Source organism: Oryctolagus cuniculus, chromosome 2 (genome assembly GCF_051225735.1).
Source record: "Oryctolagus cuniculus isolate XC-2025 breed Fujian yellow rabbit chromosome 2, ASM5122573v1, whole genome shotgun sequence".
NCBI classification, from domain to species: domain Eukaryota; kingdom Metazoa; phylum Chordata; class Mammalia; order Lagomorpha; family Leporidae; genus Oryctolagus; species Oryctolagus cuniculus.
Window position 1 is genome coordinate 66,717,698 of NC_142868.1, and position 27,825 is coordinate 66,745,522.

Here is a 27,825-nt window from a genome sequence, read left to right on the forward strand (position 1 = left end):
GAAGAAGAATTTACAACAGACGAAACTAGGAACAATGAAACCACGAGCCCTCATAAACCGTCCCCTGGTGCATCCTCTGACCCTGGCTGGGACAATGGCTTGGATGATGCTTGCTTTTTAGAAGCCACTGAAGATGCTGAATTAGCAGAGGCTGCAGAGAGCAGTCTTCTGCGTCACAGTAGTGGAGTGGATGAGATTCCTGATGACCTCATTATGGAAGTATTACAAGAGTAGCCAACTGTGGACATTACATAAGCAGCTGTAATCTGCGAGATTTGTAACAAAAAATTATATTGTCTGTCAAATGTTACTTGGAAAATAATGTAAGTAAATTTTATTGGAAATTAACTGTAGTATTTAGTCTATGTTCACATTGTCTTAATTTTACAGGTTAAAACATACATGTTTGGGGCTGATTCAGATAGGGTTTCAACATTTTTAAATTACTCAAGACATTATCCTAAAAGGATCATGGCCTCTAAAACTATTAATCAGTACTAAATCCTGAGGACTGGACCCTACTTGTTTTCAGAGGCCGCAGGGGACTAAGTTGGCACATTCAGTACGGCTGTCTTCTCAGTCCTGGTCAAGGAGATTCTCTAATTGGTGGTTGATATTTTGCAAATGATTTTCAGCTCCCAAAAAGGTTCTTGCTTTAAATAACAGAGCTGGAAGGCTGGACGAATCATACTGTTGAAAGAAAATAATTCAGATTAGCTAATATCAAAAACACTTACAATCCTATCTTTACATAGTTCAATCTGAAACCAATGGAAAAGATCTAACTTGTCAACTCCTCTTCCTTTCACTTTTATGATAGAATTCGTAGAACGTTGCAAAGGAGTGGCTCTGTACATCTGAGTGCCTGGGGCAGGTCAAGACTTGGTTTGAGCAAGTCTGTCTGATCTCATGTCTATTTTAAAACACACAACAAAAAACATTAGGCAGGTTTACTTTTACTGGAAGAACCAAAGGATGAGAACACCCAGCTTATAATAGCTCATCAGGGAAAAAAAACTCTAAATCCACTCTAAGAAAACTTTAATCATGGAACTGATCCTTCCAATAAGACAAAATTACTATGCAAGTCGAACAAAATCAACTCATGAGTTTAAACTAGTAAGCCAACCCAAAATTGATTAAATTCCTCTTTAGTTTTCTGACTACCTAGAAAACAGTGGATTTTTTTCCTGGCATACAATTTACCATATGTTGAGAGAATTCAAGAGCCTAATTAAGACACTAAGCACCTGCTCTCAGGGAGTGGAGGGAGGAGAACTTGCTTGGTGCTACAGGTTTAGTTTAGGAAAAGAGGTGAGGCCGAGAACACAGCTGGGAGTGGTATGGTCTAAAGGTACAGTCGCTGAATTTGTTTTAATGAAAGTGGTTGCTATTTTTCTAAATTTAATAACCAAGTCCACTTAAGCTTTAGACTAGTTAGGTACTTTGGGCTCAGGAAAACTGCATCAGTGTCAAAATTTAAAGCTGAATTTAGAAAACAAATCTGGTAACATTTTATGTAAAATTATACTAGGTGGACAACTTAAAGTGTATATTAAAAAGTCCAGAAATGGGGGCCACTGCTGTGGCCTAACAGCATCCCATATGAGCACCAGTTCATGTCCCGGCTGCTCCCTGCTGATGGCCTGGGAAAAGCAGTGGGAGACCCACGTGAAGGTCCTGGCCCAGCACTGGCTGTTGCAGCCGTCTGGGGGCGTGAACCACTAGAGGGAAGATCTGTCTCTCCTCTACCTGTGACTTTCAAATAAATTTTGTAGTTACTTTTTTTATTAATCCAATAATATTGCTTTTTCTTGCCATTTATAGATAATGGCTTTTTAGATACATGTACCAAGAACATGAGCTAGACATAAAAAATGTGGTTGTGCAAAGCCTACTCTTCCCTTATTGAACTCAGTGAGCCCGGGTTTTCCTGTACTGCTGCAGCTCCCCTCCTGAGGCAGAGTCGAAAGTAAAAAAACTCCAAGTTACCGTTTCCTTTGTGTCTGGTTCTTTCTCTTGAAGATCTGAGTACTCGTGATAGAGCTGTTTTAAATTAGATAGGAAATCTGCTGCCGTCCTCAGGGATGACTTTCTCTCCTTAAGTTCGTCGTATTTTGTTTGTAGCTGTATCAGCTGGGGCTCTAACCTAGAGCGAAAAGAAGTACACCGGGTGAAGGATGGAACACCAGGGTGGTGGCTGCTCCGTCTACCTTCAGCTCTGACAGCAGGAATGCATGAAAGGCTCCGGGTTTCAATTTGAAATGTAGGAGAAAGGCAGCTTTCAGCCTCGCAGATGAGCCGCTGGGGCCAGCTGCGTCAGCTCTCAGAGAGAACTTGGATCTTATAGACAAAGGGAATAGAAAAGGAGTTTTATTTTGTTAAATAAAAAAATGCTAACTAAACTCTTGTCTACTATGATGTCACAACATAAGTCCTGTAAGCTGTCCTTTACAGTGGACAAGTGCAGCGTTTTGTTAGACTCACTACTGAGCTGGCAGAATTGGGGTCTGACAGCGAATCCTAGCTCCCCCACTTCTGTGGGGTTTGACTGTTGGTATGTTACCTCTCCGTGCCTAGTTTTCCCAACGTAAAGTTAAAACAATAATATACCTCTCCAGTAGAAAAGGAACTAAAGAAGTGTGTTTTTAAAATATGTAATGAAGCCTTATCACCAGAGATAATAACCTCCCTCACTGATGACAGGGACGATCAATGGGTGAAATCAGGAAAGCACCCCGCACCCAGGGGACTGCTAGATGTAGGCTGTCGTATTACCTTGGCTGTTCTTAGCTGTAGCCTGGGCCAGCACCTGTCTGTAGTCTAAATTTGGAAACCAAAGGACTAGACAACCAATTCTCCCTCTTCAACTCCTGCGACAGTACTTTGTGCTTCACTGTCTTTTCTACCGGCCTTTCTCAGCTGCCGTACACCTTCAGAGCAGACAGCCTCCCTGGTACTGCTTTACTATCAAACTCCCAGCTCACGCAACAGGTACAGAAGAGCAGGAAGAAACACTTGCAGGCTGCTGTGGGCTCCAGTCTTTGCAACCAGACCCCGGCTGGCCAGTTCTGGGACCGTCTGGTCCAGCCTCTGGGAATGTGGATTCACACAACTGCCAACATTTATACAGCACTTAACCATGTGCCATCCCCATGAAGCACTTCTCACAACACCCGATGGTCTGTTAGATAGCATTACGCCTTTATACTAAAGAGGGAACGGAGTTATTAACAGGTTAAGTGACTTGGTTAAAGTTGCACGGGCAGTGAGGGGCCGAGCCTGGATTCAAAGCCAGGCAGTCTAACTGCATTAATTTATGCATGAATTTAATTGGGGTGCCTCTCAGGCCACAGCTGAGAGAAGTCGGGACATCAGTGGCAAATCCTCCCTTGCTAATGGGGGCTACAGCGACGTAGCATAACCTGCCCTCACTGAGCATCCAAATTCAAAGATAACCTGGAGTTTTCGTATGGCACAGCAGCAAGTATTAACGCCTCCCGATGACGTAGCACACTTGGGTTCCTTGAGGTATGTTCTGTCACAGGACTGTTGCTATCTTACCGAAGCAGTTCATCCTGGACTTCAACCAAACGCTGCCTTTTCTTCTTGATATCTGCAATCACCTAAGTAAGAGTAATTTCTTTGTTAATTTTGTGATGTGTACCGCCAGGAAAAGAGGGAACCTTGGAATAGTGTGGGTGTGGGATCTACTTCAGGATGATCTGGAGAAGGTGAGGGGCTAGATCCTCAGTAGATCCCATGAGCTAGACAGATGTGATCTTGCAGGACAGTGTTGTGATCTGTTTTGTATTTTTTTTTTTTTTTTGACAGGCAGAGTGGACAGTGAGAGAGAGAGAGACAGAGAGAAAGGTCTTCCTTTGCTGTTGGTTCACCCTCCAATGGCCGCTGCAGCCGGCACACCGCACTGATCCGATGGTAGGAGCCAGGTGCTTCTCCTGGTCTCCCATGGGGTGCAGGGCCCAAGCACTTGGGCCATCCTCCATTGCACTCCCTGACCACAGCAGAGAGCTGGCCTGGAAGAGGGGCAACCGGGACAGAATCCAGCATGCCGGCGCCGCAAGGCGGAGGACTAGCCTAGTGAGCCGTGGCGCCAGCCTCTGTTTTGTATTTTTAAAACTATTTCAATAAGTTTTCTTATCTCAGAGGTCTCATTAGTCACTACCTAATACACTGCTGTTGGACATCCATAAACAATGTAGAAATGACCAAAATGAGATTACAGTTGAAAGAAAAAAAGATGTGTAATTGCCAGAAGACAAATGTATATTTCTCAAGGTCATTTCTGTTACCAATGCAGAGGAACAGTGACTTTGCACTCCTGGATTCGTGGAAGTTTGGTGGTGGAACCTCTGAGGTCATTCGGTCCATTCATTCACAAACAAGCAAAGGGGAATCCCGTGTTCACTGGCTTGTTTCCCACTGCTGCCTACTAAGGGGGCAGAGCCAGGACTACAGGTGAGCTCTTAGGACTCCTAACCTGGTGTTCTTCCCGGCTGCCCTTTTGCCTTAGACAGTGCTCTAAAAGGTTTTGCTTTTTGACACCCACAAAAGCAATAAATGTACATTACTCAACATGTACCCATATAAGGGACCATTTTGGACGTTGATAGCCATTTTTAGACCAACTGAGACATCTTTCAAAAAGATTTAATAGCACTTCCTTGAACATCAACCAAATAAGAGTCTAAAAAGATAAAAATTCTTACACAAAATTCTAAAGGCAGCAAACCCCAAAGTCAGGTCCTAACCACCTGTGTTAGTATCGTGTAGTCACATCACCCTAATTGCTGACGTCACTTACCTTAGCGTTCTTCCTTTTCAGGTTTTTCAACATCTGGGCTTCTTTAAGCTGTATGAAACGAAAGATAATTCCTGTGCATTTCCCAAGATTAATCATTTTGACATAGGTTACATTTAATTTAAAAATAGCATGTAAAATATGAGTAGTGCTAATGACTTTATTACCATATTGCCAGAAAATGCAAGCTTTTCTATGCTAACAGCATACTGCCTCAGGATAAGCTGAAAAACCTTAGGCCAAGAAATTTGTCAGTGAGCTTACCATTTTGATGAGTTCTTCTTTAATATTACAATGAAATTTATTGATGGCTTCTTTACAAATTTTAGATTCTATTCTTTCTCTGTAGAGGAGTTAAAAAAAGGGATCAAATTAGGTATCATGAAGGATTTTGAAATGTGTTTCTCCGGCTTAGCATATGTAATATACATGCACAACTTGGCATGTACCATTTAAAAAAATTTAAGATGTAATATTCAGCCTGTGGTACTTTCTCAGACAATCTAGGAAACATGTCTCAGCAAAGAAAATGACCAGAAGTGCCCTTCACCAACGGATGGGCAAGCCAGAGAGTGGTTGTGCCCACGCTCACACTGTTAAGCAACCCTGCGGTTAGAACCACATCTGACGGCTCACCCCAGTGACCCAGGGACCCTCTTCAAATCACCTTAGCTGGACTACCTCCTTCCTCTTAGAACCATTAACTTAACGACTTTGGGGTTTAACATGCTGCATGAGTTTAGAGGCAAATCATACTCAAACCAGAACACGTGAGCTCCTATATTCAATTTATTTAATTTCTTCTCCAATTTTTACTATTAGTCTCCTGCTTACTTTGGGTTTCCTTTGCTTCTGTACCTGGATTGCTAAGATGAGTTAGATGACTGATGCACTGCTTTCCTGGCATCCCGTATTTTTCACTTTAGTTCAAACACATTTAGTTTTCTGTTAAGATTTCTTCTTTGACATACATGTTCTTTATAAGTATGTTGTGGCCGGCGCCGCGGCTCACTAGGCTAATCCTCAGCCTGTGGCGCCGGCACACCGGGTTCTAGTCCCGGTCAGGGCGGCGGATTCTGTCTCAGTTGCCCCTCTTCCAGTCCAGCTCTTTGCTGTGGCCCGGGAGTGCAGTGGAGGATGGCCCAAGTGCTTGGGCCCTGCACCCCATGGGAGACCAGGAGGAAGCACCTGGCTCCTGCCTTCGGATCAGCACGCTACGCCGGCCGCAGTGGCCATTGGAGGGTGAACCAACGGCAAAGGAAGACCTTTCTGTCTACTCTGTCAAAAAAAAAAAAAAAAAAAAAAGGTATGTTGTTTAATTGCCAAGTATTTAAAAAATTTTTTTCCAGCTATCTGTCTGCAACCAGACACTGTAAGATTTCTATTATTTTACATTTCTTAGCGTTGTGTTTTTTATGGCCTAGATTGTGATCTGTCTTGACAAATATTCCTTGTGATCTTGAGAAGAATGTGTATTCTGTGTTGCTGAAGTAGCCTGCAGTCTATAGCTATCCATAATAGGTTGAACACCCCTTATCTAAAAACCCAGCATCCAAAACGCTCTGAAATCCAAAATGCTGAGTGCCAACATTACACTCAGTTTTGGATTCTTGGATTAAAGACACTCAACCAATTAAGTGTGCAGGTATTCCAAAATCTGAAAAGCTCAGAAATCAAACATTTTCAGTCCCAAACACTTCAGATAAAGGACACTCACTGTTTGAATTTAGAACTCTTGGGAGCAGGGGTTTGATGCAGTGGTGAAGCTATTGCTTGGGCGGCCCATAGCCCACATCAGCGTGCCTGGTTTGAGTTCCAGCTCTGCTTCGATTCTAGCTCCCTGCTGACTTGCACCCCTGGAGGCGGCAGGTGGTGGCTCAGTGTTGGGTCCCTGCCAGCCATGTGGGGGACCCGGACTGACTTCCTGGCTCCTGGATTTGGCCTGGCCCAGCCTCGGCTATTGTAGGCATTTGGGGAGTGAACCACAGTAGATGGAAGAAATCAGTATCTCTCTTCCACCCCTTCCCTCTCCCTTTCAAATAAAATGAAAAAAAAAATTAAACAATAATTTGTATCTCTCTGCTGTATCACTCATTTTCTCCAAAGATACAAATGGTCATGAAGCACCTGAAAAGACACGCGACACTAACACGAGGGGAATGCAGACAGGTCTACATGGCACTCTACTCACTGGGATGACTACTGTAAACACCACCAGAACACGGGTGTTGGCAGGAATGCGGAGAAAGAGACACAAATAACTGGAAGGACATTCCATGCTTATTGACTAGAAAACTTAATACACAGATTCGCTGCACCTCCTATCAAAAGTCCAGTGACATTTTTTGCAGCACTAGAAAAAATCCTAAAATTCATGTGACTATCAAAAGACTCCAGAAAGCCAAAACAATCTTAAGAAAGCTGCAGGCCTCATACTTTCTGATTTAGAAACATATTACAAAGCTACAGTAGTCAAAACAGGATGGCACTGGAATACAGACAGAAACACAGACCAATAAGACTGCATAGCAAATCCAGAAACAAACTTTCACGTACACTGGGGGCTTCTGATCATCAGTGTGGTGCCAGCACTACATAATGGGGAAGGCAGGCTCTTCAGCAAGGGGTGTTAGAAAATCTGCAGGTCCACCTGTAAAATAAGTGAAGCTGGCCCTTACCTTACACTATGCATACTTCAAAATGCACTCAGAATGCATTAAAGACTAAAACAGTAACATCCCAAGTGGAAAAAATAGGGATTGCATGTCACATCAACACACAGATAACAAAAGCAAGAACAGACAAATGGAGCTGCATCCGTTTAAAGCTTCTATTTGCCTTAAAAAGGAAATTCTGACAACATGGCCACCACGTGGATTAACCCTGAGGACAGACGCGTGAAATAAGCTAATTACAAAGGGACGCATATGAAGGGTCTTCAGAAGGTTTGTGGAAAATGGATTTTAGGGCAAAACTATGCATGGGTTTCAAAATTTTGTGCACCAAAATAACTATCTTTTAATTCCATTTTGTTTTTAAGTACCCTCAAATGTATGATCCCACTTATGAGTTACACAGAGTAGTCAAGTCTGCAGAACAAAATAGAAGAGTGCTTGCTAGGGGCTGGTGAGAAGGGGATAGTTTAATGGACACAGGTTTGGGCTTGACCAGATGAACAGTGTCTAGAGCGGGGACCACAACAGTGAGAATCTACTTCACACTGCCGACCTGTGCACTTACAAATGCTTAAGATGGCAAGTTTTATGATGTCCTGTTATCACAGGTACAAATTATACGTCCTATCTTGTGAAGAAGAATTTCTAATTTAATATAGATACCAAATTTTCAGATGTGAAAAAAATTTTTTTGGCCAGCACTATGACTCAATAGGCTAATCCTCCACCTGTGGCGCTGGCACACTGGGTTCTAGTCCCAGTCGGGGCACTGGATTCCGTCCCGGTTACCCCTCTTCCAGGCCAGCTCTCTGCTGTGGCCAGGGAGTGCAGTGGAGGATGGCCCAAGTCCTTGGGCCCTGCACCCCATGGGAGACCAGGAGAAGCACCTGGCTACTACCATCGGATCAGCGCAGTGTGCCGGCCGCAGCAGCCATTGGGGGATGAACCAACAGAAAAGGAAGACCTTTCTCTCTCTCTCTCTCTCTCTCACTGTCCACTCTGCCTGTCAAAAAAAAAAATTTTTTTTTAATAAGAAAAACGGGCCAGGCCTCTCTGCTGCGGTTCATTCTAATGATGATAAACTGATGGATTCTATCAGCCACAAGGTGACAGTCTACACAGGATGCTCAGACACAGCTCTTTCAAGTTTAGTGCTTAAAAAACCTGGCCACTTCATCCAGACCTAGTTATGGAGTATCCTAAGAATGTGTGATGTCTGCATTTCATGACATACTTCCTTGCTTATACACACTGACATACCGCTTACAACGAGCGAGTCTGTTGACAAGCAAAAAAAAATTGTTCAGGCTTGTCACGTGTATTACAAATAGCAGACCCCCAAACAGGTGTTTATTTGGAAAGTGGGAAGTATTCCACGTGGCTGAGAACCTAGAGGTTGCAAAAACACAAGATCAGTGATTTCACAGGAATTGTTTGATGCAACAAAAAACAACGTTGTTTTGTAATTTTAAAAGTCTGTGAAAAATGCAAGTGAAGTATTCTTTATCCAAACTGCCGGGGACCAGAAGCATTTTGTATTCCAATTGTTTTGGATTTTGGAGTATGTGCATATACATAATGAGACTTCTTGGGGCTGGGACTCAAGTCTAAACATGAAAATTCATTTATATTTCATATACACCTGAAACACATGGCTTAAAGATAATTTTATGCGACATTTTAAGTATGTGTTCTGACTGCAGTCTGTCACATGAGGTCAGGTGTGGAATGTTCCACTGTGGCTTCATGTTGGTGCTCAGTTTCAGATTTTCAAGCATTTTAGGTCCTGGATTTTCCAATCTGTCCCTTTCCTAAGTCACTTCCCAAGAACTTAATATGCTAAGGGTAGGCATTTATTTATTATTTTCAAGACTGTTTTTATTTATTTGAGAGGTAGAGTTACAGGCAGTGAGAAGGAGAAAGAAACAGGTCTTCCTTCCCGTTGGTTCACTCCCCAATGGCCGCAATGGCTGGAACTGCACTGATCTGAAGCCAGGAACCAGGAGCTTCTTCTGGGTCTCCCATGTGGGTGCAAGGACCCAAGGACTTGGGCCATCCTCCACTGCTTTCCCAGGCCACAGCAGAGAGCTGGACTGGAAGAGGGGCAACCAGGACTCGAACCAGTGCCCAAATGGGATGCCGGTGCCACAGGCGGAAAATTAACCTACTGTGCCATGGCGCCGGCCCCAAGGGTAGGCATTTCTTTAGCCCAATGATTGAGACACCCACATCCCATATCAGAGCTCCTAGGTTGGATAACTGGCCCTCATTCCCGATTCCAGCTTCCTGCTAATTCAGACCCTGGGAAGCAGTGCTGGTGGCTCAGGTAACTTGGCTCCTGCCATCAGGTGGGAGACCTGGATTGAGTTCCTTCCTCCTGGCTTCGGCCCGGCCCAGGCCCAGCCCCAGCCCCAGCCATTGTAGGCATTTGCGGAGTGAACCAGCAGATAGATGCTCCCTCTATCCCTCAAACAAATAAATAAAAATTTAAAATATACCAAAAGGTAAATTAACAAGGCCAGTTTCCCTAAAATATCCCAAGTCTACAGTAAGTCTTTAGGCGATTTATGAATGAGAAAAGGATAACAAAAGCCAGTGTTGGTGCGTTAAGAGAACCAGTTTTAACAGCAAACTGGCTCTGGATTATAGAGCAGAGAAGAAAAAACCAGGCTCTCCTCACAGTGACACTGCTGAGTTCTAGTGTGACAGACCCGCCCCACGCCACATCAATGCGGGTGAACCCCAGAGGGGAACCGCCACAGAACCAGACAAGGCTGTGAACCCCAAGGGGAGGGATTCTGAAAGGGGAAAGGTGAGAGCCGAGGCTGTGGCTGGCTGTTGAGGGCCGGCTCCTGTGTCTTCCCCACCGTCCCCGCACACACGGCCTCCCAGACACCTGTCACTGGCAGGGATTCGACCCTGTCTCCTGGTCCTCAGGACTAAAGGCAGCCCCGGGCCTGTGAGGCCTGGGGAACAGTGGGGAGACTGACCTTGGGCAGCTGTTTCCTCACCTTTCCCAGGGAGTGACCTACCCTCCTGGCACTGCTCTCTGCGGGGCCTGGGGTGACGGCCAAGCGACTGGGCTTCTCGCTCCCCGGCCCTGCCGCCTCCATCCCGGGCACTCCTGTCTCCTGACAAGCTCCCAGGCCAGAGAAGCAACGCCAGAGCAGCACAACTGCTCCCAGAGGAAAACCCCTAGGAGAGCTGATTCCATCAAATGGATTTTAGACAGTATTCCCAGGATGCTAACCAGGAACGACGCGAACTGAAGGCACAAAAAAGAACCAAGCAGAAATAGTAGATATAAAAACCAAAACAGTGCAACAAACAACAAATGGGATAAATGGCTGCATGCATGCATGCATCTAAGAAATACATTAGCAGACCTTCCCACTTCTAAGTCAGGAAAAACAAAGGATAGTCAGAAGCTGTCAGGCCACCGAGGCCCCCCCGATGAAATGGCACAGAGCGTTCACCTGGAGCCTCGTGGGCTGCTTGCTGCGGGGAAAGCCCCCGCACCTGCTGAGACAATATGCTGAGCCACGTGCCTTTCTGCACGCCCCCCAGGCACCCTACCAGGGTCCGTGTGGTGCCTGCACCTCTCCAACAAGCCACTTGGAAAGGGACTGCCTGTTGCCCAAACGATGAAGCCTGGCTTCAGGCCCCCACCCTCCGGCCTGGGAAGGATTCACAGTTCTAGATGCCACCAAGAACTTTCGCGATCCCTGCAAGGAGGTCAGAACTATCAACAACAACAGGACCTGAAAGACGTGGCTTCCCTCCTTCCGGACTTCCGGACGAGTGACGGGGGTCAGGACTGGTAGAGAAAGTAACCGCGGATGTGAGGGAAGCAGCAAGAGCAGAGACTTGCAAGCGGAGCCTGAAGACGCGACCCAACGGCTGCGCTCTCATGGCCAAACCTGGCAGACAGGAGCTGCCGCTCGGGCTGAACAGAGAAAGGGGCTTCTCCCGATGGCCCCCGCACCTGCTCAAGAGGCTGTGACGCGGCTGACGTGACAACAGGAGACTGAGACCGTGCATGGACATCGCTGGGAAAGCAGAGAGAATGTCAGGACCGATCAAAGTGCTGCCCACCAGCATCTCATGCCCCAGAGAGCGCTTTCAGGGAAAGAAGAGTCGACCAGTGCAGCAAACTCCGTTTTTGCCTTATTTGAAGAAATTGTCAAAGCCACTCAGCATCTACCACCCTGATCAGTCAGCAGCTGTCAACCTCGGGGCCAGATCCCTCCACCAGCAAAAACAGCATGACTCACTGAGAGAGATCATTACCAGTTTTCAGCAATACAATATTTTTAATTAAGTTATATATATATATATATATATTTTAGACACAAAGCTATTATATGCCTAAAAGCCTACAGTATAGTATAAATGTAACTTCCAAATGTGCTGGGAAACCAAAAATTCGTGACTCTATTGTGGCATTTGCTTTACTGCAGTGGTCTGGAAGCAAACCTGCGATCTGTCTTAGGTACGCCTGTGATACGCATGTCACGTCTGGCAAATGCTAGCAAAAGAAAGCTAGTGATGCATATCAGTATCAGCTAAAATAGATATTAAGACAAAAAAGCATTTCTAGCAATGGAGGTCACCATTACTTGATGATAAATGTCTCATTTATAAGACAGAGCAATTTAAAGCATGATGTTCCTAATAAAATGGTCTCTAAATATATACAGCACAAATACCAGGAAAAACTGAGTAATTACTGGTTCCATCCAGATGCAATAATTAAACTCCCCAGATCTAGTATTCAGAGATTCCACACGGATTACGTGCTAGGCCATAAAGAAAGCCTCAACATTTCAAGTCAGTATCACCAGACCATCAGGATCTTTGACGACGACAGTTAAGGTAGAGTTCATACAAAAATACAAATTAAAAAGCCACATATTTGGACATATAAAAACATACTGCTAGTGACTCACAGGATTAAGGAAAATCATAACAAAAATATCTAAGATGTAAGAATAATGAGAAGACATACAAAAACCCACTAAGCAACAGTCGTACCTGAAGGGGAATCAGTTGTGTATGCACTAGAACATCAAGACTTACTTATGCTCCTGGATTGCTTTCTCACATGCAGACAAAACAATATCCAACTCCATGAGGTCACTCTTCTTTTTTCCTTCTAGACACCAAATATGCACGCTGTCAGAAATACCTAGAATATCAAGACAAGTCAACTTGAACATGCTGATTGTTCGTATTTGGCTCTAGAGACAGTTCTGAAAGCTTGAAACAAAAACAGTGCCTCCCATTGGGTAAAGGCAGCTCCGGCTGAAGAATCCTATGGGAGGCGCCATCCTCACTGCTTCCTGCCCACTGCTTCCCTCACAAACCCCGTCTGTATGCTCACTCTCTTCCTGCCGTCTCTTTGGTTCTCCCATTTCTGCTGAAGCAACCAAAAGCTTTGCTGCCCTTTATCTTGTGTGTAGCTGTCCAACACCACTCCCGATAAAGTCCTTGTCGGCAAGGACAGTATTTTGTGAACTTTAATCCCTCCGTTAACTGGCCACTTGCAGAATACATGATTACTCGGTGCATTGTTTTAAAATGTTACTGTAATATTCTGTAGTAGGATTCTGAAGACCTACAGTTCTACTTTGAGCTTTTATTTATTTTACTTTTATTTAATGAATATAAATTTCCAAAGTACAGTTTATGGATTACAATGGCTCCCCCCCATAACTTCCCTCCCACCTGCAACCCTCCCCTTTCCCGCTCCATCTCCCCTTCCATTTACATCAAGATTAATTTTCAATTCTCTTTATATACAGAGTATCAGTTTAGCATATATTAAGTAAAGATTTCGACAGTTTGCACCCACATAGAAACACAAAGTGAAAAATACTGTTTGAGTACTGGGGCCCTGAGTTGTCACCTCCACACCTCCATGTAGGACAACTGTGTCCCTCTAATTTGCATGGAGTTTCCTCTGCTGTTTTCTCCCTAACTCTTCCCTGAGATTGTAGTCTCTCACCTTTTTTTATTTTAAACTATCTTTCCCTAGACTAGACCAGGAAGCTCCCTCCCAATTCTGCCATCTTGAAACCTCCAAAAGGTACTATATTTTTTTTTAAACAAAACACAGTATCTCAAGATCTTATTAGTCCAAATAAAATCTTCCTTAAGCTCTAAGGAACAGATTAACAAAAATTATGAAGAACCATTATATCCAATCTGTCTTTACTTAACATTTTTATCTTGGCACCAGAATTATGAATTATATTCTACACACAAGAACACTTGCCTGTGAAATATGGAGGTGCACAACCTTGAGATCACTGAGCAGCTAGAGAAAGAGAACATTAACATGGGAAGCAGCCAGTGGGCCCCCAGCTGCACGCATCTCCCTGCCAACCTGCAGGTTACCACCATTCAGAAGTCTGTTTATCACTGTATTAGTCCTCATGATTTTATGCTACAGGCACATACATATTCCTAAACAAGAGTTCAGTTTACATTTTTGACTTTTTTATATTTATGCCAGCAAAAGTTTTAATTTTCTATTTCATTGCAAAATTATATCACAATTTACCTATCAATTCTACCATGACTGACTGCTTTCAGGATTTTTTTTTTTTTAAACAGGCAGAGTGGACAGTGAGAAAGAGAGACAGAGAGAAAGCTCTTCCTTTGCCGTTGGTTTGCGCTGCAGCCGGAAACCGTGCCTATCTGAAGGCAGGAGCCAGGTGCCTCTCCTGGTCTCCCATGGGGTGCAGGGCCCAAGGACTTGGGCCATCCTCCACTGCCTTCCCGGGCAACAGCAGATAGCTGGCCTGGAAGAGGGGCAATCGGGACAGAATCCGGTGTGCCAGCGCCGCTAGGTGGAGGATTAGCCTACTGAGCCGTGGCGCCAGCACTGCTATCAGGATTTTAATAGCACAAAAAAATAATGCTACGAACACTCATAAATACGTTTCACAAGGAATTTCTTTAGGAAATGTATCACAGGCACCAGCCAGGTCTCTGACTTTGTGTATTTTCAACATTACCGAAGTTGCCAAAATGGTTTTCAAAATTGTTACCATAGCTTTCTACCTGCAGTGGGTAAGGATTCCCACTGCCCATAACCTCATTCCCTGAAGAATTAACTATCTGCCAATGCAGCCGTGTGGCAGAGGACTTTGTCTTTTAATTAAACTTGTTGCTAAAAGGATTAAAGTTGTGGCAGAGCCTTCCCAAGGTCAGAAAAAGGAAAAGGGAGGCATCTGTCCTGGGAATGAAGTGTGGCTGCTACCTGCCTGCCTGTGAATGCTTCCGCTGCAGTCCCGACCTGCTTCTATGGACCACTTCAGGTCCTGCTTGCTAGTACACAGCAATGCTGTTAACCCTTGCAGACAGCTACAGCTCAGTATGTGCGTGGGAGGAAAAATGTATACATGCCCAGTACTGCATCAATTCCTGTGGCTGCCATGTAACATCACAATATCCAATCCAATGTAGGCATGGAACCAAGTAAGGGAGACAAAGAGGCTAAAGCCATATCTAAGGAAACAGCCCTCTTTGTTCTGGGCTTAGGCTTTTAGATAAGAAATCCCACCTGGGCCTTATGCTGGCATAAATAATAAAAAGACTACTTTCTACTAAAGGCCTTGGTGTCTTGTCTCTGTGCATGAATCCTGCTACTGTAGGTGCAGAAGGGTCTCATCATAACTGAAGCTGACATTTCTGTCACTCATAATGGACTGTCTTTAAACCTTTCTTTCACTGTTTCTTCTCCAGTAAAAATCCGTAATGCCACCTGCCCATTCCTTCTACCGGGCTGGCAGAGTGTGTATCACCCCCATGTGCTACTGCTGTTTGAGTCTCACCCTGTGCCTTTCTCTTCATGGTCTCTGGATGAGCACAAGTCCTTGATTTTATCAGCTAAACTTACTCATTTCCTTCACAGCTAACCTTTTTGTGTCTTCTGTAAGAATTCAGAGTCATACACTCCTGTACTTTCTCTAAAAGTTGTCAGATCATACCTCCCACAAATGAAGTCTTCTCTCCACTTGAAACGACTGTCGTGTGGATGGGAGACAGAGGGCATCAGCTGGGCTTCCCGCGCGGGGACATGGCCACAGCCCTTCCCCATCTCGTCCTGCATTCAGCAGGTTTGCAGAGACGCACAGGGCACCTTCCCTTCTCTCCTTCCACGTCACTGTCGCAGGCTTAGAGTGGAGGGTTCCTTAAGTGGCTGTTAGGCTCACCCGGAAAATCGCCTGGAACTAGGCCTTAACTGCTTCTTGCTTGTCTCCACAGGAATGTTTTTCTCTAGTGACTGTATTTCCCTGGTGGTTGTAGGATTATCCTGGTTGTGATCTTGAAGAGCTAGTTTTGTCAGCCTTCTTTTCTACAGGTTTATATGCCACAGTCATGGATAGAGTGGAGATGTGTCTCCTTTGCATCTATTTTAAATTTATTTCCCGTGAAGTTGCTCATTCTATTCTTAGTAAATTCTACACTGCAGGCTGGCGCCTCAGTTCACTAGGCTAATCCTCCACCTGCGGCACCGGTACTCTGGGTTCTAGTTCCAGTCAGGGCACCAGATTCTGTCCCGGTTGCCCCTCTTCCAGTCCAGCTCTCTGCTGTGGCCTGGGAGGGCAGAGGAGGATGGCCCAGATCCTTGGGCCCTGCACCCGCATGGGAGACCAGGAGGAAGCACCTGGCTCCTGGCTTCAGATTGGCACAGTGCGCCGGTCATAGGGGCCATTTGGGGGTGAACCAATGGAAGGAAGACCTTTCTCTAACTCTGCCTGTCCAAAAAAAAAAAAAAAAAAATCTACACCTTAGCTTCTAGTGGGTGTGTAAAATCATACAATCACTTTGGGCATACGGTTTTTAAAATTTGGTCACCCTAGGACTCAGCAGCTCTACTCTTTATATTTTCCCAAGAGAAACCAAAACACGTGTTAACAAGGAAATGTGTGAGAGAAGGTTCACGGCAGCTTTATTCATGAGGGCCAAAACCTGGAATCCAGTCAGCATCCATCAGGGAGTGCCGGCGGGGCTGTGGTGCAGCGGTGCAGCGCAATGCCACACACGACAGACATCACACACAACACCAAGGCGGACCCACAGCAGAGCACATGCTGTGGGAGTCCATCCATGCGAAATCCCACACCAGGCAAAGCTAATCTATGGTAGAAAACAAGAGCACCAAAGTCCCTGTCTCTGGGAATGTGAAGAGGGGACAGGCATCAAAGGGAATAGGGAAATTTCGGGAGGAATGGGAAGCATCTTTATGTTAATAGTGGTTTGAGTTACACAAGTGTTTGCATTTCCCAAAATTCAGCTATTATATACCCAAGATCTAGGCATTTCACTGTATGCACATTTTACATTAACAGAAAAGAACTAGGGGGGCAGTGTTGTGGTACAGCAGGTTAAGTCTGCTGCATATAAGCACCAGTTAGAGTCCCTGATGTTCCAACTTCCTACCCAGCTCCCTGCTAATGTGCCTGGGAAAGCCATGGAGGGTGGCCAAGTGCTTGGGTCCCTGCCACCCATGTGGGACACCAGGATGAATCTCGTAGCTCCTGGCTTCAGCCTGTCCCAGCACTGCCCATTGTAGCCATTTGGACACTGAACTAACAGATAGAGGATGTCTTTTTCTCTCTCAATCTGTAACTCTGCCTCTCAAAGTCTTTTAAGATTTAGTTATTTATTTCAGAGGCAGAGTTACAGAGAGGGAGAAACAGAGAGATACAGAGAGAGAGAATCTTTTATCAGCTGGTTCACTCCCTGAATGGCTGCAATGGCTGAAGCTTGGCTGATCCAAAGCCAGGAGATTCATCCTGGTGTCTACATGGGTGGCAGGGGCCCAAGCGCTTAGACCATCTTCTACTGCTTTCCCAGGCCATAGCAGAGAGCTGGACTAGAAGAGCAGCAGCCAGGACACGAAGCAGTGCCCATATGGGATGCCGGTGCCATAGGTGGAGGCTTAACTTACTAAAAAGTGCTAGCCCCAAATAAATCTTTAAAAAAAGAAAAAAAATGGTAAACAAGCATAGAACTCTGGTTAATGATGTATACGTTGAAATAATTCAAAAGAAATGTACTAATGTCAAATTTATTTTGAAATGCATTAATGGACAAATTAACAACTCAAGTGTTAATTGTGAGATCCAGATAGTAGGTGAATATACACTGTAAAATTCAGTTTGTTGTATGTTGAAAATTTTCACGACAAAACATTAAAAATAGTTACCTCAAAGTCACACATGCTTCATTTTTCAAAGTAGCAGTAACAATTTACTGTTTTAACCAATCAGCACTTTTTTCCATTACATCTTTGACTAAGTGACAAAGTATCATGCATATTCTGGGGCAGACATTTGGCAGTTGGTTTATTTGCTGAGAGACCCACACCCCATACTCAAGGGCCTGCGTTCCAGTCCCAAGTCGCAGTTCCGCCTTCCCACTGACGTGCACCCTGGGAGGCAGCAGGTCATGGCTCCGCTAGCTGGGTCCCTGGCACACACGTGGGAGACCTGGAACGAGTTCCTGACTTCAGTCTTGCCCAGCCCTAGCTGTTGTAAGCATTTGGGGCAAGGGAATCAGCAGAAGGGAGGTGGCTCTGCATAAGTAAATAAACTACAAAGAAATAAAACACCATCCTGTACCTGAATCTCCAGCTTCATTGCTTGTTTTTTTCCTTTTGCCACGAGACATAGTCTCCTTTTTCTGAGTTTCCTATAAAAATTATAAAGCACATGTTTTTATTGAAGAAGTATTCATTCTTAAAACATAAGCCTTAAGATGACTTAGCAAACACAATCAGTATTTTAACTATAATTCCTTAGTTCTAAATTACTTATATTAATTATCTAAATTAGTTTAAGAAAACATTACCAAAAAATTGAATTTTCACAAGACTTTGAGTGGACTTTTAACAATCATTGCAAGGGAGAAAGTGGAACTTCCACTGTGTAAGATTACAACGTGCAAAATCAGGTCACATTTCTGTTTCCAGCTACAAGGAAGTAACAGTTCTTAAAGCTCTTATAGGGGAAAAGCCTCCCTTCCACCCCTCTAGGTTCTTTGGTTGAACTACAAATTAAGTTGACATGTAAGACAGAAGAACAAGAGAGAAGCCTCACTGAACTGTTGCCATAACACAGTGGGCATTCCCACACAGGATTCCCACAAGAAACGAAGGGCCAGCTAACTGAAGCTGGTGCAGCGTCCTGAGCGCAGAAGGGGGTAGGGGCCTCTGTGGGTGGTCGCCACGTAAGTTGTGGTAAGGGGAGGGGAGGAACTGTATGGTCAGTCCTGTAGATGAAAACCCCTCAGGTGGGGCCGGCGCCTGCAGTGCCAGCATCCCATATGGGCGCTAGTTCTAGTCCCGGCTGCTCCTCTTCTGATCCAGCTCTCTGCTATTGCCTGGGAAAGCCGTGGAAGATGGCCCAAGTGCTTGGGCGCCTACACCCACATGGGAGACCCAGAAGAAGCTCCTGGCTCCTCATCAGCTCAACTCTGCCTGTTGTGGCTATTTGGAGAGTGAACGAGTAGATGGAAGATTTTTCTGTCTCTGTAAATCTGAAACTCTGCCTCTCACTCAAATAAATAAATCTTTTAAAAAAAAATGAATATTGTGAGGTCAGATTTACCATCTACAAGTAAAATATGACAAAAATAGTACAGAGGATGGGGGATGAATAAATGAAATTATACTGTTATATAATTACATTATATAGTGGGAAGAAATTGTCAGCTATGAAGTAGGATATACAAGGATGACAAAGTAACACACTGATTCCAAATAGATTGCTAATTTAAGGATGTGTGTATATGGGTACACACACACACACACACACACACACACACGTAATATTTTTTTAAGAACCTGCAAGAGAACCCCCATCTGCTGGTTCGCTTTCCAAAGGCCTGCAACAGCTGGGGCCTTTGGAAAGGACGGATCACTGGAGCCATCACCTGCTGCCTTCCAGGTACTGCACTGGCAGTAAGCTGGAATCAGGAGATGGCAATCAAGCCCAGGTACTCCCAGGTGGCACATGGGCATCATAACTGCTAACCCAAGTGCCTACTTCCGAGGATGCATTTTTTTATTTTTTTAAGATTTACTTATTGGGGCTGGCACCGTGGCTCACTTGGTTAATCCTCCGCCTGCAGCACCAGCATCCCATATGGGCTCCAGGTTCTAGTCCCAGTTACTCCTCTTCCAGTCCGGCTCTCTGTTGTGGCCCGGGAAGGCAGTGGAGGATGGCCCAGGTGCTTGGGTCCCTGTACCTGCATGGGAGACCAGGAGGAAGCACCTGGCTCCTGGCTTTGGATCGGCGTAGCTCCGGCCGTAGGGGCCATTTGGGGAGTGAACCAACGGAAGGAAGACCTTTCTCTCTCTTTCTAACTCTGTCAAATAAATAATTTTTTAAAAAAGATTTATTTATTTATTTGAAAGGCAGAGTTACAGAAGGCAGAGGGAGGGAGGGAGGGAAGGAAGGAATAGGGGAGAGGGAGGGAGAGAGAGAGAGAAAGAGAGAGAGTCTTCCATCTGCTGGTTCATTTCTTAGATGGCCGCAATGAACAGAACTGCACCGATCTGGAGCCAGGAGCTTCTTCCAGATCTCCCATGTGGATGCAGGGGCCCAAGGACTTAAGCCACCTTCTACTGCTTTTCCAGGCCATAGCAGAGAGCCAGATGGGAAGTGGAGCAGCCCAGATTCAAACTGGCAGCTATATGGGATGCTGGCATGCAGGTGGCAGCTTTACCTGCTACACCACAGCGCCGGTCCTGAGGATGCACATTTTTAATCTAGAAGTGACTGCTAACAAAAAAACAAACAAACAAACAAAAAAAAAGCATGGCTCATAAGCTAATAGAGAAAATAAAGCAGAATATTGAAGAATATTCAATTAATCAAAAATTAGCAATAGAAGGACAGAAAAACAAGAAATGGAAAATACTAAGATTGAGTTGAATATAATATTTAAAATTATATAAAAATGGATTTTTAGAGAATTGGAGGGACAGGATGTACAGATGGAAAATAAACAGCAAAATAGTTGACTTAAACCAAACCATTTCAATAATTACATTACAAGCAAATGAACAAACAATCCAATCCAAAGACAGAGAACATCAAACCAGGATAAGGACTTGCTGCCTGAAGTCCTTTTTAAATTTAAAGACAAAAACAAATTGAAAATTAATGAATTTAAAAAAAAGTTTACCATGCAAAGTAAGCTTAAGAAGGCTCTTGTAGCTATATTAAGATCTCACAACAGAGATTTTCAAGATTTCATAATAATACTAGAAGCCATTCATCAGAAAGACACATACTTAAACAAACACACAATTTGAAACAGCTTTATATGGAGTGGAATGGTGGTTTCCAGAGGCTGGAGAGTGGCGGGAGTAGGGAAGTACTCATTAAAGGGTACAAAGCAGGGCCAGTATAATGCATCTCACAAGGGCACCAGTTCGAGTCCTGGCTGCTCCACTTCTGATCCAGCTCCCTGCTGATGTGCCTGGGAAAGCAGCTGAAGATATCCTTACTACTTGGACCCCTGCACCCATGTGGGTGACCTGGATGAAGCTCCTGGCTCCAGGCTTTGGCCTGATCCAACCCTAGCTGTTGTGGCCATTTGAGGAGTGAATCAGTAGATGGAAGATCCCCCTGTCTCCCTATTTCTCCCTTTCTCTAACTCTGCCTTTCAAATAAATAAATAAATATTTTTTAAAAAAAGGTACAAAACTTCAGAGAGACAAGAGAAATAAGTTTTTGAGATCTATCACACAGCCTAATGACTACAGCAAATAACAATGTATATCTCAAAAATAGCTATGAGAAATTTCAAATGTTTCAGTACAAGAAAGGGTAAGTGTACAGGTGGATGGATATATTACCCTGAGCTAATCATTCACAATATATATATATCAAAACATCACATGTATCCCATAAATGATTTATTAATTTAAAATAATATATAATGATAAAAAGCTTTAGGGGAAAACAAAGCTTCAAGTTCATGACACAAAACTTCAAAGAACTAGAGAAAATTCATCATGTTATGATGTTAAAAAAAAAAATCTATGTATCTGACAGATCAAGTACACTATGACGCCCCTCATCAAAAAAACAAAATGAAAAAACCCTCCAAACAACCAAAGCAGGAAGGACCCACAGCATCTTAACTTCACCATCAGCCAACTCGACGTCAGCTGACTTTCAGAACACCATGCCTGACAACTGCAAATTCAAGTCACAGGGATGTTCACCGAGACAGACCTAGTAAGTAAGAGGCAGAACATGCATAGCGCAGGGGCCTATGTCGTGACACAGCAGGCAAAGCTGCCACCTACAATGCTGCCATCCCACATGGGTGCCAGTTCGTGTCCCAGCTGTTCTACTTCCGATCCAACTGCCTGTTGATGGCCTGGGAAAAGCAGTGGAAGATGGCCCAAGTTCTTGGGCCCCTGCCACCCACATGGGAGACCTGGATGAAACTGCTAACCCCAGTTTCAGCCTGGCCTAGCCATGGCAGTTGCAGCCAATCTGGGGAGTGAACCAGTGGATGGAAGGATGGAAGACCTCTCTCTCTCTCTCTTTCTGGGGAGTGATCCAGTGGATGGAAGATCACCCCGCCCCCATTCTGCTTGTCTCTCTGTAACTCTTTGAAATAAATGAAAAAGAAATAAGAAAATATATTGATATTTCCTCGTACATGCAGAAGGAAATTCTGGAAGAATATGTAAGAAACTAATTACCTATGTGTACATTTAGTGAGTGGGAAGGTGGAAACTGGAAAATGGGGTAGCAGGAACATTTTATTATTCTGTAACATTTTTTCAAACATGACGTGAATTATTTATTCAAAATATTAAACCAAGTGAGTACAGTGACATATTAACAACTTGACCAAAATATGTCAAGAATCTTAGAACAAATTCTGAGAAATTTTATCAGAATTTTTTCTAAGGAAAGGATCAGGGGTGCACACCAAGATTTAGCTACAAAGGACTTCATGAAGGCACTTAAAAACTGTCTAAGTACAGTTATTCATTAATACAAGTAATTAAACTGTGGCATATCCGTGGACAGAATGTTTCGCATGTTTTAAAAAATATTTCTTTATTTGAAAGAGTTATAGACAGAGGTAGGGAGGCGGAGATGTCTTCCACCCACCAGTTCACTCCCCAGTTGGCTGCAAGGGCCAGATCTGAGCCAGGAGCTTCCTCCCATGTGAGTGCAGGGGCCAACAGCTGGGCCATCTTCTGCTGCTGCTTTCCCAGGCACAACAGCAGGGAGCTGGCTCGGAAGTGGTGCAGCCGGGACCTGAGCTGGCGTCCATATGGGATGCCCGGGCTGCAGACTGGGGCTTTGACCTGCTGTGCCACATTGGCGGCCCCTGTTTGTGTCTGTTAGAAAGGCACTGTGGGGTACTTCATGACCAGTGCGGAGCCCACCGAGGGTGAGAAATGCCCAGCCGTAGGGCTGAGGATCCCCGAGGCTAGTTTGGGGCTGCAGAAGCGGAGGGGAGTTTGATGTTCTCTTCTAGATTTCCTAAAACATGTTTATCAACAGAAGAATGTAACATTCATCGTTTGAAAGAACAGAAGGAAGTAAAGAAAATACACCATTTTCCAGTAAACCTTTTCTTTCCCGCGGGGCGACCTCACCATGGCCGGGGTCCCTCCGTCCGCAGGTGCACCGCTGCCACGGCCGCCTCCCGCCTCGGGCCTCTCTGACCGCGGCCGTCTCTCGGGAAGCCCCGACGGCGCCCCGGCCGGAACAGCGTCACACCGTCCCGCACCGATTCTCTCTGGTGACTGAACTTTTCTTCGTATCTCACTTTCTCCCGAGCTGTCAGAGCCATCGCTAAGGGGCTTACATCTTCTTCCTGGCTGCGAGAAGCAAACAGCGTCACGGGTCTGGAAAACACGACCGCTCACCCTCCTGGCGGCAATGGCGCCACGCTGCGGCGCGAGCTTCTATAGCCCAGGGAGATGGCAGCTGAGCAGTGGACAGAACAGGAAATCTACAAGCCAGAGCTCCACGTCAACACTCCCCACCATCCCCTCTGCCGCTGAGGCCCCAGCCCCAACACGGCGCGCCACCGCTCTGAAAACTGGCAGAGGCGTCTGCACCGTGCCTTAACGAAAAGCACTTCAGGTTTTAAAAACTCACTTTTAGCCCAAAAACGTCCTCTGGAACATAGCGCTTTATGAAAACTGCCGCCACAGAACACTCTCCACAGTCAACTGGAGTGTGAAATGCCTGTCGGAGTCTGAAGAACAGGCGCACGTACCTTTGTGGCTCTCAGTTTTACAGACGCGCTTTCACTTGCTTCACTTGCAGAAGTGCTCAAGCTGTAGGAAAGAACAAGCCATCAGTATCTTGCACACATTCGCACACGGTTCTACGAGCTGCTCCCCCGACACGAGCACCGCTCAGTTTACTCTGGGGCTAGCCAGTTTGTCACGGGCAGGCCGGTCGCCTTCCTAGATTCATTGGCCGCCTCCCAGACCCAGCCACATTGGTTTGTCCCAGGCGGGCAGACGGCAGCGCTCCAGGGCTGCTGCAGTTTGGTCATGTCTGAGAACTGCGCCTCCCTCCAGATTACCAGGGCCGTCCTCTGTACCAAAAGCTAATCCACTAGACTCAACTCTGGTGATCCAACAGGGAATCTCCTCTTTCGCCCTAAAAGTAACCCTGACTTCTGATGGAAGGTGAGAATTTTCATCTTTTCATTCAATACAATCCATCAAACACGTAACATCAACCACAAATGCACTCACTTTAAAACTGAGGCCTCAGGTGGGCGTTTAGGCTAGTGATGACTATGCCCAAATTCCACACCTGAGGACCTGGGTTTCATACCTGGTTTCTGAGAAATGCTGTTGGTCTCTCTGTAGTGGGTGCGTCCCTGCTGCCCCAACTTCCTTTTCTGTTTACCTGCATTACTTACCCAAATGATGTCTCTTGTTGGGACTTGACATGACACCAAAACCAAGGTTACCGAGAACAGTCTCTGGTTAAATGCAAAGAACGCTCAGGCCTCGCCTCACGTGCTTCTCAGCTGCATTTGACCCTCCTTACTTAATTTCTCTCCCTCCCTCCTCTCTCCCATTTCCCTCCCCCCACCTCACTCACACACACACAATTCTGTGAATAAACACTGCCCTGGTTCTCCTCTCTCTTTTCCAGCCACTTTCCCCCTCTCTCCTCTACAACTTCCTTCTCTACTCAGGCAGTAGATGCCATGGCCTCTTATGGGTTAGTCCCAGGCCCTTGCCTCCTCTCAGGTTAGCTTCATACCATCCGCGTGCAAAGAACGTCTAACTTAAGCTCAGCCCTGTGCTCTGAGTTCCAGACTCAAATACACAGGGTCTCTGACATCTCCATGTCAAACTGATGATCTGCCCACACAACTCCATGTCCCAGCAGCCCGTATCTTAGTCAATGGCACCATCATCAATCCATTCAAGCAGGCAAGGAATTCAGGAGTTACCTCCGGTAGCAACTCGTCCCGTGCTGCAAAGTCAGCGCATCACTAAGTCTTGCTCATTTGCCTCCTACTTCTCAAGTGCATCCACTTCTCTCCACCTCTGCCGTGATGACCTGAGTCTACAGCATCCAAACTGGGCTCCCTATGCCATTCTTGTCTCTCTCAAATCCACTTGCCAGACAGCAGCGAGGCTGGTAATTTTTAAATGTAGATCCTACCATGTCATCCCCTACTTAAAACCCTCCAACTGCTCTTAGGATAAGGATAAAACTCTCTTTACCAAGTTTACGAGAGAGAATTAGGATGGCTGCACATTGTAAAAAATATATTCCCAAAATGGCTCAGAAAAGACACTTGTCTTTCCTTCTTGGCCAAACTCCAGAATAATTTAGGGCTGGTGTAGTAGTCCCGTTATCAGGAGACCCAGGTGCTTCTATCCATTGCTCTCTCAGTACACTGCCTCACGGCCCAACATGGTTGCTCGGTCTTCACCACCACATCCCATTCTAACTAGGAGGAAGAAGGATGGAAAACAGAAGAGCACAATCCTCCCCACAAAGAGACTTTCAGAAGTTAGACTCCATTTTAGCTAGAATCTAATCACACACACACATCTCAGCTGCAACAGCACGGAGAGAGTATGTTTAGAATTCTGAGAGCCATGTGTCCAGCTAAAACCATTCTATTACTAGAAGGGGGAGAAGTATTCCTATTACTACAGCAGAAGGAAACAAACGAGACCACTACAGGCAGGTATTCTGGGTCATTCAAGTGTCAATTATGTTAATTACAAAAATTATTATAGGTAAGGCCAATTATAGAGAAATTAGTTTTTAATGTTCACACTCTCAAAATAAATGTCAAAACTTGGGTTTTATTAGCTTCTAACTTGAAGAACTTCCCAGAAATCTCAGAGCGTGAACCAACAATGGCTTGACGTAACCCTACCTTTCTTTCGTTGCTTTTCCTGGAGGAGTTGAAGGGACAGATGACCCACAGTGTTGGGAGAGTTCTTCTTCATCAGCATATATAGCAGTGCTGTGTAGGGGAGGATCTATATAAGACCAAAAATGTACAACTTCAGTGGTCTATGTGGGCAGTGTCCATTCCCTGATACTGGAGTACTACACCGTCTGTGTTTAAATGGTTAACAAAACCAAAATCAGTCCTACAGGCCACTCCCCTTCCTCTCTTTCACTCTGGGCTGCTAGAGCCTTTGAATGGCATAAAAAGTCACCTCGAATGAAGAAGATGACCAAAGAACTGGTCCTGGTAGAAAGGCATAGAAAGGAGATGCTTGGAGGAGGGAGGATGCTCTGGCTGCCCAGGAAAGGGGAGTACAGGAGACCTCGGTGCTCTAGGCTGGGCTTATGGTGGTAATGAACTTGGCAGGGCAGTGAGGTGGCCAGAAGTGCTGCAGGGGGAGGGGGTCCTGGTAAGACTCAAGCTACTATTTCTTCAGGCTCAAATTTTAGCACACCAGTGCAAATGCAAGCAAAATTTTCCAGACATACAGGTGCTTAAATAATGAACTGTCAATTGCACAAGTTATTTCTTGGGGGGGAGGATAAAAATGTTTATTTTGGAGCAAAAAAAAAAAATCTATGCATAAGCAGAATATTCAGAAAGCTCACAGAAAAAAATTTATAAAATATGTACAGGGGACAGCACTGTTGCACAGCGGGTTAATGTCCTGGCCTGACACACCGGCATCCCTTATGGGCGCCGGTTCAAGACCCGGCTGCTCCACTTTCGACCAGCTCTGTGCTATGGCCTGGGAAAGCACTGGAAGATGGCCCAAGTCCTTGGGCCCCTGCACCTGTGTGAGAGATGCAGAAGCAGCTCCTGGCTCCTGGCTTTGGATCGGAGCAGCTCTGTCCGTCACAGCCATCTGAGGAGTGAACCACCAGATGGAAGACCTCTCTCTGTGCCTCTCCTCTGTGTAACCCTGACTTTCAAATAGATAAAATCTTTTAAAAAATTATGTACATATTTCAATTTTTTGTACCAAGTTAATCTTTTGTTTCCCACTACCTTCTGAAGATATGTGTGTATGTGTACAAATATGTAGACAGACAGACATAGCATGGGGCAAGACAAACTGACCATCTTCCCCACCCCTCCCCCAATCCCTTGAGATAGTCTCCCTTCTACAATACGTGTTTATTCTGGTCTGTGCTGGGCCACACACGGAAAGGGAACCTCGTCCGACTTGCGTCCTCACTGAGGAGGGCAACATTCCTCCACGCCCCCATCTCACGCCCACTCCAGGGTCTGCCTCGGGAAGTGCTGCAAGGCTGGGGTGCAGTCAGGCACCAAGGCCCTGCCTGTGGTCCTCAAACACGGGGTGTGACTAAGAGGGAGCTGGAAGCCCAGGTAGCAAGGCTCTGCCGGCCACGGGAGAATGGTAGGTGAGGGGAAGGACAGAGCCTAATACAGCACTTGCCTTCCCCCGCCCCCTCCAGTTTTGCTGCTTCCAGCAGGCATGCAAAGCCCAGGCGGAAAACCAGGAACCCGAGGAGGGGAAAGAGGAGAGATGGAGGCAGAAGAGAACGAGGCTGGGGGCTCAGGTCAGGCAGGTCAGGCCAGCGCTGGGGCCCCAGGAGCGGGACGGGAACTGTGACTCGCACCTCTCTGCTCCCTGACAGATGAGGGTGAGAAGGGCAGCGGCAGTGAAGACGCATGCTCGGGCAGCGAGAGTGAACAGGAGAGGGGTGACAGGGACGAGGCGAGTGACAAGAGTGGCAGTGGCGAGCAGGAGGGTCCAGGCCTCCTGGGACAAGCAGATGATCTCTGGCTGCGATGCCGATCTAGAGGATGATGCCGACTCTGACGAGGACGATG

At 45.6% G+C, this 27,825-nt stretch overlaps 2 protein-coding genes across 30 annotated transcripts in view; one reads left to right on the forward strand and one right to left on the reverse strand.

Moving 5' to 3' along the window:
* PRIMPOL (primase and DNA directed polymerase) overlaps positions 1-348 on the forward strand; it is a 44,303-nt gene extending 43,955 nt beyond the window's left edge. For all 29 annotated transcript variants that reach the window (XR_016228944.1, XR_016228942.1, XR_016228943.1 and 26 more), the window contains one exon: positions 1-348. Coding sequence is in view for 26 of the 29 variants with exons in the window: in XM_089325546.1 (XP_089181672.1) it covers positions 1-234 (234 nt within the window). In the remaining 3 variants the exon portion in view is untranslated.
* LOC127485521 (centromere protein U) lies at positions 308-27,236 on the reverse strand. Its single transcript, XM_089326998.1, has 11 exons — positions 27,194-27,236; positions 25,930-26,035; positions 23,782-23,842; positions 23,153-23,377; positions 18,135-18,204; positions 12,577-12,685; positions 5,087-5,165; positions 4,826-4,873; positions 3,565-3,626; positions 1,993-2,149; positions 308-690 (listed from the first exon to the last, which is right to left on the reverse strand). Exons 1-11 carry the CDS (start codon positions 27,234-27,236, stop codon positions 577-579), a joined length of 1,074 nt encoding a protein of 357 aa, XP_089183124.1. The 3' UTR covers positions 308-576.
* Between the last annotated feature and the right edge of the window lie 589 nt (positions 27,237-27,825).

Coding starts and splice junctions, on each gene's coding strand:
- LOC127485521 (XM_089326998.1), bottom strand. CDS start 27,236: ATGGGGGCGTGGAGGAATGTTGCCCTCCTCAGTGAGGACGCAA. Junction 23,378..23,781: donor TAAAACTGAGAGCCACAAAG/GTACGTGCGCCT, acceptor TGCTTCTCGCAG/CCAGGAAGAAGATGTAAGCC. Junction 691..1,992: donor AACCAGACACAAAGGAAACG/GTAACTTGGAGT, acceptor TTCTTTCAACAG/TATGATTCGTCCAGCCTTCC.